The sequence below is a fragment of the Triplophysa rosa genome, linkage group LG2 (assembly GCF_024868665.1).
Source record: "Triplophysa rosa linkage group LG2, Trosa_1v2, whole genome shotgun sequence".
Classification (NCBI taxonomy): Eukaryota; Metazoa; Chordata; class Actinopteri; order Cypriniformes; family Nemacheilidae; genus Triplophysa; species Triplophysa rosa.
This window is the reverse complement of record NC_079891.1, coordinates 35,602,703-35,612,135: the sequence shown is the minus strand read 5'-3', so window position 1 is coordinate 35,612,135 and position 9,433 is coordinate 35,602,703. Positions and strand designations below refer to the sequence as shown.

At 37.8% G+C, this 9,433-nt stretch overlaps 1 protein-coding gene across 6 annotated transcripts in view; it reads left to right on the top strand.

Moving 5' to 3' along the window:
• Positions 1–9,433, top strand: part of pdlim5a (PDZ and LIM domain 5a) — a 39,925-nt gene that overhangs the window by 25,174 nt on the left and 5,318 nt on the right. For 4 of the 6 annotated variants that reach the window (XM_057322875.1, XM_057322883.1, XM_057322898.1 and 1 more), the window contains 2 exons: positions 3,431–3,603; positions 3,780–3,816. In XM_057322875.1, coding sequence (XP_057178858.1) covers positions 3,431–3,603; positions 3,780–3,816 — 210 coding nt within the window. Of the gene's footprint in view, positions 1–1,494; positions 1,524–2,916; positions 2,938–3,040; positions 3,059–3,430; positions 3,604–3,779; positions 3,817–9,433 lie in introns of all 6 variants that reach the window. The other 2 variants (XM_057322906.1, XM_057322915.1) reach the window with 2 other exon arrangements.

Here is a 9,433-nt window from a genome sequence, read left to right as displayed (position 1 = left end):
GTGGGCTGTGTTGTGTGTGTGTGTGTGTGTGTGTGTGTGCGCGGTGTGTCTGTCTGTGTGTGTGTGGTGTGCGCGCGTGTGTGTGTGTGTGTCGTGTGCGTGTGTGTGGTGTGTGTGTGTGTGACGTGTGTTGTTGTGTCAGCTGCGCGCGTGTGCAGTGCGCGTGTCTGTGTGTGTGTGTGTGTGTGCGTGTGCGTGGTGTGCCGTGTCTGTGTGTGTGTGTGTGTGCGCGTCTGTTGTACGTGTGCGTGTGTGTGTCTGTGTGTGTGTGCGTGTGTGTGTGATTCCACACGATGTTCATTTAGAAGCACGTCTCACTTGATTCTGATGTGGTGTGTGTGTGTGTGTGTGTGTGTGTGTGTGTGTGTGTGTGTGTGCGTCTGTCTGTACGTGTGCGTGTGTGTGTCTGTGTGTGTGTGTGCGATTCATCACACGATGTTCATTTAGAAGCACGTCTCACTGATTCTGATGTGTGTGTGTGTGTGTGTGTGTGTGTGTGTATATTTAGACGTGTGTAATAGTATCTGGTGTGTGTATCTAAGGGTTCTCCTTTGGATATTGTCCCGCCCACCCATAACCCGGGTTCATATTTTAATGCTTGTTTCAAAGTGCTGATTGACATTATTAGGCAGAAGAGCTGTGTGTAATTCACACACACACACACACACACACACACACACACGCACGCACGCACACACACACACACACACACACACACAGATAGGATGGTGTGTTGGATGTGTTGTGTGTATGTTGTCAGACTCTGGCACATGTTGGAGTTAAATCACTCTATAAAGCCGTTGTGTTTCTCGTTAAATGTTGTGTGTAGATGTTTTGTGAATGTGTTTGGAACATTGGGTACTCAGTGTGCACAGTCGGCACATTTGCAGTGTGGGTGACATATCACAGTTTCCAAAATGTGACACATAGCCTACAACTCTTTGAAATTAATATGTTTATCAGCGTATGCAGTATGCTAGTGTGTGTGTGTGTGTGTGTTTGAGATCCCTCTTGTGCTTAACAGATCCCTCATGCAACTTAATGCAGTCAAAAACAACTTGAAAGTGGAATAAGTGATGAAAACCAAATGCTGATGTTGATGTTATCTGCTGTGAGAATGCCATTATTCTCATCCAGCTGTACGTTAAAAACACAAATCAAGTCCAGCTCTGATTCTGTGCTGTTGCAGGCAAATCTAATATTCAAACAACCGTATTCCAGTTTAATGTGATGGCATGTGTGCTCATTTGTGTCATCCTCGTATTGTTTTGTTGGAAAGCTTTGTCTTTGTGGTTATGTGTGTGTGGTTTCTAGATCAGCTTTGTGTTGGAATTGTCGTAAATGATTTTGTCTGTCTTCAGTGTGTACGGCATGTTGTCATTTCGATATTTGAATTGTTTGTGTTGGTCTTTCTCAGAGGGGTTTGATCAGGACATCCGTGTTGAGATGATTTGTGGAGAATCTCTTCATTTAATGTGTGTTTTTAATCTTTAGGCTTTTCAGCAGGTGAATCCGGCCATAAAGTCAGTACCACATTACTTGATGATCTTTTCAGTGTGTGTGTGTGTGTGTGTTTCATTTGTGTTGTGCTTTGAATTGTGTTATATTTGCTTAGAATGGTCATAATCTTATTTTGAATGAAATTAAACGGATTTAGGATTGTTAAGAAGCCTTTCAGGAACTTTTATTCATCAAAAGAAAAAAAGACGAATATTTTAAGTACTAGTAAGATTATGACATTATCTGCAAAAAATTAACATTTTCTTATGCGTATTCGTTTCTTATTACTGTAATGGAAAAGGTATCCTTTTTTGCTATAATACAGTCAAACATTTTGATTGACAGTAATAAGAATAACCATTGAGAATAAATACATTTTGGTTAGTACAGTAGATGATCTGTAGCAGTACTCTGGGTTTGTGGTGAATTGTGTCTTTTTTCGTTGCATGAGTGTGTTGTGCTTTTCTGTAGATACACTGCAGTTTGTGATCGTTTATTGACAGATTGTGAATGTGTTGTGTGTCAGTGTAGAGAGTCTCACAAACTTCATCTTGAAGAGATCCATTGATTGATGATGTTCATCTGAAAAGACCTTGAGCTCTGTTGGATGTTATTGTCTTCATATACATCAGCACCACCTAGTGGTCAAATACAGTACATCATTGTGTATGTGTTCAAAGAGCTAAACACTACAACTTCAAAAAAAGATTTTAGATGTTTAAAAATGTATAAGCGTCAAAAAAGATCAAACCAAGTGTTAAGGACGAGCATTTCAACCGAAACATAAAAAAAATTGTTTGTGTTTTAAATGCTACACAAATAAGATTTTGTTAAACTGCTTGTGAAATGTTAGCGGAACAGCAAGGTTATTTTAGTTTACTAAAATTAAAACTTTGAAAATGTTCCTGTTCATTGAAAGAAAAGAAAATATTGAAATATTAAAATTATTGTAAAAACTTTACTCAAGGAAAAAGTTTTAATGTTGCTTCAAAAATAAACTGAAGCAAGTTTAAAGCGGTAAAATTATCAAAATAAACTAAAATAAAAATGAATTAATCTTATATAACAACATTAAAAATAAACCAATAAATTATAAAATGACAAAAGCATATACCAAAATTGCTAAAACGTTAACTAAAATGAACACAAAAACTAAACATCTAAAAATAAAAGCTAATTTAAAATTTGTATAAAACAAAAATCAAAACTATAATAACTCTGCGGAACAGTAGTGTCATACATTTTGTTAGCTATAATGCACAGACATTCATATTTAAATGTGTCAAAACTAAAACTATGGTGTTAACATGAGAGACATGTTTGTAAGAAAATACGTAGAAACACAGTATATTTAATGATGTTTAATACATCCAAAAAACGTTATATAACTGCAATGTTTGATTTTATTTTTCTTAGTGGACCTCCGGCTGTGTTAAAGTGAGTACAGAATCTGTGACGTGTGACGTTAGATCTGAAATTCTCTACACATCGCATGTTTTGATTGATTTTCTGTCCTCTATTCTTTCCTTCGGTCTTTCAGAAAACCATCGGTTAGCAGGTAAAGAGGGACTCACTCAATGATTCAGATATGTTGTGTGGTGTCTATAGATGATGTGTTAGCAGCACAAAACAAACCAATAAAAATGAAGACCTTATAATGTACTATGGATGAAAGTGGGTCTTAATGTCAAAACTTGGCAATTCACAATTTCTCCAACATTCAAATCGTACTGACTGTATGACAGCAGAGTTAAATGTGACGTCATAGATGATGTGAATATGTTTGCTTTGAAAGCATCATAAAATGAAAATACATGAAGATGTTGTGGGTCACTCAGTTTTAGTCTCTTTATGATCTGATGAAGGTTGAAGACTTCTGAAACGCAACATAAATACATTGGTCATAAATAGATTGTGTGTGTTTGTGTAGACCTCCTCGCAAGCCCATCACAGAGACGGACATCGAGTTTTATCATGTTGCAACTCACGGTGATGCCAGCAGAAAACGCATCATGGAGGACACAGAGGACTGGCATCCTCGAACCGGAACGTCCCAGTCCCGATCCTTCAGAATCCTGGCACAGATCACTGGCACTGAATCTGGTGAGAAACTTCACTTCAGTGCATCACAGGCTGTGCTCACAGTCACAATTTAGGAGATGCCTCAGAAAGGTCAATTCTCCTGATTATGTGACGTTTCATATATTAGTATATTGAGTTTCATTACACTTGTATCATGTTCAGTGCATGAATCATGTAGATTTCTTTCTTGTTCACAGATCGGCCAGAAGGGACTGAATCTACCAAAACAACAAAGTGAGTTTTTCTGCTCTCTGTCTGTCTTTTTTGATGTGTGTGTGTGTGTGTTCTCTAATGCGTTGCTCCCTGTGTTGTTGAAGGGTTTTTGTGTGACTTTTGTGTTCCATGGCCTGTTATTTTGTGTTATGTTTGTGCAGAAGAGTTGCTCTGGTGGTCTCTCTCACACTGAATGGTTTGTTGTGTGATGACATATTAATTTTCTTAGATCTTAATCTGCTCTGAAGTGATGTGCATTGTGAAAAGTGCTATACAAATAAATGTCAATTGAATTGAATTGAACAGTTTTTGCACTTAAAGTCATTGTTAGTGAGAGCTCATAGCATGGTACACTAAATCTTCCCTTGACATACAATTACAAATACAAGTCGCGGTTATTATTTCTGCCATGAAATCATAATAAATGATTCGTGTGATCTTTATAGAGTCAAATACGATCACAGAACACATATGTGACCCTGGACCACAAAACCAGTTTTAAGGCTGAAATACACTACACCAGTTTTAAAATCTGCACAGATTAAAAAGAATTTGACTTTCAGACTTTTTTAAAGTTTGCAGAGAAAAACAGGTCATCACACACTATGTGATCAAATCTAGTCCAGACTGAAAATCTGGGCAAAATTGTAGTGTGTTCCAGCCTTTAAAGCGGCCCTAACACACGCGGTTTCTGCCAATCTCATAACTTGAGTACCTATAGAGTAGTATTGCATACTTCGTATCTACGAAGAGTTTATGGTTTGATCACATTTATAAAAGATAGATACAGCTGTACGATTATTTCCGAAAGCATACGGCGCGTGCCGGGGGAAGGGTAGGCTGAACTGAAGCACGTGCACACCCATTGCCAACAAAACACAGACATCAGTATGCGGTTCATGTCCACCATCTTTTAACGCTGGGACGGCTCCATATATCAGTTTCAAACGATCTCTAAATCCAGCGTTATACCCACCGTTTATATAACATTCATCCCCCGAATGCAGTGAGCAAACAAACACCTGAACTTCTCTCTCTCTCTCCTGCACACAAGTGACGTCTGCGCATGCTCCTTCTCCTGCTCTCCTTGCTGCCGCGTGCTTTTCCGGGAGAATTGTCCAATAAGGGACTAAGAAAGGTTGTTATGAAACAGTTTTATATGTTCGAAAAAAACTTTCCGAAACCTGTCCGATCGCTGGAGGAGTGTATCGAGCACAGAAATACTACGTCATACGCCCAACTCGTTTTTTGACAAGTTGACCATGTTAAGCATGAGAAGACAGCACGTTTAACATTGTAAAGAAGTCAGAATGCATGACACACCGTTGCACCACCCCTTTAAGTAGCACGGGAATATTTGTGTCAAAAGCCAAAAAAACATTGTACAGGTCAAACGTATCCATTTTTCTTTTATGCCAAAAATCATTAAGATATTAAGTAAAGAGCATGTTCCATGAAGATATTTGGTAAATTTCCTACCATAAATATATCAAAACGGTATTTTTCTGAGTGGATGCAGCAAAATCGCTCGCCTACAAACGTCACTCGCTTCTGCCGCTCTTTGAGAATTAGCCACTCTGGTTTGGTATCTACGTAAAGCTGCCGTTTATACCGCGCCGTTTTCAATCGAAAACGTAAAACTTTTTATGCGTTTTGCCATTTTGTTTAGACGGAAATGGCGTTTTGGGGGACTGGAAACGCAAACTTTTGCAAACGGGTCTCAACTTTTTGAAAACGCCGCCGTTTTCGTTTACATTTACGCATTTGGCAGACGCTTTTATCCAAAGCGACTTACATTGCATTGTACTATACATGTAAACTGCAAGACGGAACTTTCAGAAAATGATAACGTCACGTGCATGCGTATTTTATGCGCTCAGGCATGCGAGTATAGCCAAAACAATATGGCGGCTTCCATTACTTCGCCAGACTTTAAACACACATATACGTCGACCGACGGTATTAAAAAGCACTTTTGGCTTATAACTGTGGATGTGTGTGTGCGCCAAGGCACGTCCTGTTTCTTTACGCAACAACATCGCCATCCACTGGCCTGGAGTGCACACTGCAGCGTATTTCTCAATATTTTGATTTTTTTTGCACCCTCAGATTCCATAGTTTTCCGTAGTTCTATCTCGACCAAATATTGTGCTAACAAACCACAAATCACTGGAAAGCTTATTTATTCAGCTTTCATGTGATGTATAAATCTTAATTAAAAAAGGACCCTTTCTGTGGTCCAGGGTCACGTGTGATGTTTCATGTACGGTCATGTGGATTGCGATTGAAAGCGTGTTGTCCTGTTGCTCATAGCATGTTCTGGCTGTTTGTGTAGATTTGGTGTTTTGTGTGGTCTGGCATTGCTGTGTGATCAGTCAGATGAGATTGTGTTGTTGTTTGGATGTCGTGTTGTTGTTGTGCTGTTGACAGTGAAGGACGTCATTACGCTTTCAGACGAAGTTTTAGCATCAGACATCAAGTGTAATGCTTGTGTTGTGTCTGTAATGATGGTCTCAACACATTCTCTTCTCGTCTGTTTCTCTCTCTTTCTCTTTTCTTGTGTTTGGTGAACAGGGTAATGAAGATTAACCCTAAGGTCGGACCGAAATATCATAAACTCAGAGACTGGCATCACGGCATTTCTGCCCAAACCCTGAATGTTCTCAGTCTGGTGTAGTGTGTGTGTGTGTGTGTGTGTGTGTGTGTGAGAGAGAGAGAGAGTCTCTGAAAATCTCTTCCTGTGGATTTAATGATTTTAAGTTTGTTAGTTGCACTTCAGAACACAGCTGTGAATGGAGTGTGTGACTTAGATCATATTTAGCTTTATCTTTTTTTTTTGCTTTTAGCTCCTGGATTTGTCAGGTTTAATATCACTTACGAAAAGAAGTCTATGAGCTGAAATGATTTTCTGTGGTTATTGAACTATAACACATGCTGTCAATGAATCTTAAACAAACCTGAGTGATGGCAATCTAGAGAGAATTTTGTTGAGAATCAAAGTAAATTCTGTGTTGTGCAAGATGAGTCCTTAGTGTTTTTAGTATGAATTAAAGTTCAAGTTAGTTTTGTCTATTTTTAGGAGAACACTAACATACAGTGTTAAAACTAGCAGACATGACCTAAAATCCAGAAAACCCATGTTGAATTTGATTTCTGTGCTGAAATTGATGTAAATGTATGTCTTTTCCTTTCTTCTTTAATTTGTTCTTCTTTTAAAGCTAAATTAGAATAAAGTTGTCTGTATTTCATGAAGATTTTGATGCCTTATTTTCTTTGTGTCTTTTCTGTTTAAACCTGTTTCCTTCTATCTTTTCCTCAGACTGCTCTCGCTTCATTATAGACATGAAACACATTTTAATTAGGGCTGTCAAGCGATCAAAATGTTTTATCCAATTAATTACATGATATGGCGATTAATAATCACGAATTATTCACACATCAAGTTAGGCTGAAATATTACCCCCAAAAGAATGATTATGTAAAGAGACGCTACAAAAAGTAATATAGTAATAAAAAGTAGGTATTACACAAACATTTGGACATGAGGATAAGTAAATGATGAGTGGTTTTGTGGGGGGTGGACTATTCTTCATGTTTTTAATTCAAATGTAAATATGAAATGATTATTATTTTATAAATTTACGCTCTAAATAAGAAACTAAAACTGCCAGTAGGTGGCGGTAAATGTCGTTATGATTCCTTCGTTCGTTCGTTCGTTTGATTCAATATTCAAAAATGAAACGTCACTGTGTGTGTTGCTCAGAGACAGTTTTGCTTTGTTTTTATAATTTCGTTGGCAAAACTGAGCAAAAACGACATTATTGTGGATGAAAATATGAGACAAAACTCAAACGAGGCATTTTTGCCCTCAAGTTTAGGGACATTCTGACTGCATTCTATAAGCTTCGTCGCGCACTGTTGTTGTCATGCGTCATTTTCTTCTTCAGTCAACTTTTTAAAATGACAGATGATGAAGCTATATGTAGATCTGGGACAGGGTGATTGCGTTAAATGCCTTACTTATCATAATTCATTCATTCATCTAAGTATCGCTTTAAATGGACAGCCGTCATTTTAATATTTTGAAAAGTAATTATACAAACAAATTTACTAATGATTTGTTAAAAATAGGACCGGGGGCATTTGTAAGAAAGTTATAGGATCGGTGACACGTCGTTTCCTGTTAATTAAATACTGCAGTTCTTATATCTCAACACCAGATGGCGACAGACAGCAGCTCGTTTCTTCTCTCGCTGTATTTGGATTAGCAGACAGTGATTCTGTGACTCTGTTTGCTGGTATAATTATGAACAAGAAATGGAGTGATTTACTTCACACATGTAGTATTCGTGTCATTCACATGTATTTAAGCGTCCGGGCTTTCGGGTTCCTCCAGCATCCCACGTTAAGCTCTGAACGTAAACACTGATACTGGATCAGTTTCAGCCCTGAATGTGTCATTGTGTTCAGTTTACAACGTCACACCTGTCCTGACAGCAGCTGTGTATATCAGCCTGTGTGTTTGGATCTGGACACACACACACACGCACGCACGCACGCACGCACGCACGCACGCACACACACACACACACACACACACACACACACACAGAGAGAGAGGGAGAGAGAGATTGTTGTCAGATAAACTTTATTCCTTTACTTGGTAGATTCTGAATTTAAAGATTGAAGTGATATTTTAATGACAAAGTCAAATATTTTAAATAGTTTAAAGCTATGAAACACTAAATACACTTGAAAACTTTTTTTATGGTGAAAGTGAAGGAGTCCACAAGAAAACATGCTGTAGTATACTTTAGTATATACTATAGTGAAATTCCTAGATATTATTTTGTTTTTGATCCCTGCTATAATAAATATCTGCGCGTACTACAGTATTACTACAATATTGGATCAGTTCACTATAGTACTGTGATAATGCAGAATACTGTAGTATATTTACATTAGACTGTAGCATAAATACTACACTACGATACATTACTGTATACTACAGTTTACTATAGTAAATAGTGAAGTGTAATATTGAAAATAAATAGTAAACACAGTATTTGCTAATTAATACAGTTCATAAAATGACACAACATCTAAAACCAACAGTTGAAGAAGTTCATTGTGAAATGTTTGTGCTGTGTTTGTGTTTATTCCTTGTCTGTTTGAAACGACAGTAAAAAAGGTGCATGTTTACATCACCCACAGCTCACGTGTGGTGTCACACAAATCAGGTTTTGAACATTTTGTGTGACAACAGCATATAAGTTACAAAAAGTGATTGTGTAGCCTGTGTGTGTTACTAAAGATTTGACTTCTAGTCCTCACACGTCATATGTGTGTGTGTTTTTGTGTTCAAACAATCACAATGACGTCCTGATGAAAAGATTCTGATTATTATAACAGACTTACAGTCCTCTGCTGACTCTATGACACGTGTGTGTGAGATGTGGAACTTCCTGTATTCAGTTGTAATGTCTCTATCTCATTAGATTAACCTGCTGTGCTGCCTCACTCTGATTGGATCATTTCCTCTATAATGAATCTGATTGGCTGAGATTATTAATGAGCTGTCCCATAGCTGGAGATACAGCACAAGAGAAAATGTGTCTGTTTTCTGTTCTAAACCTCT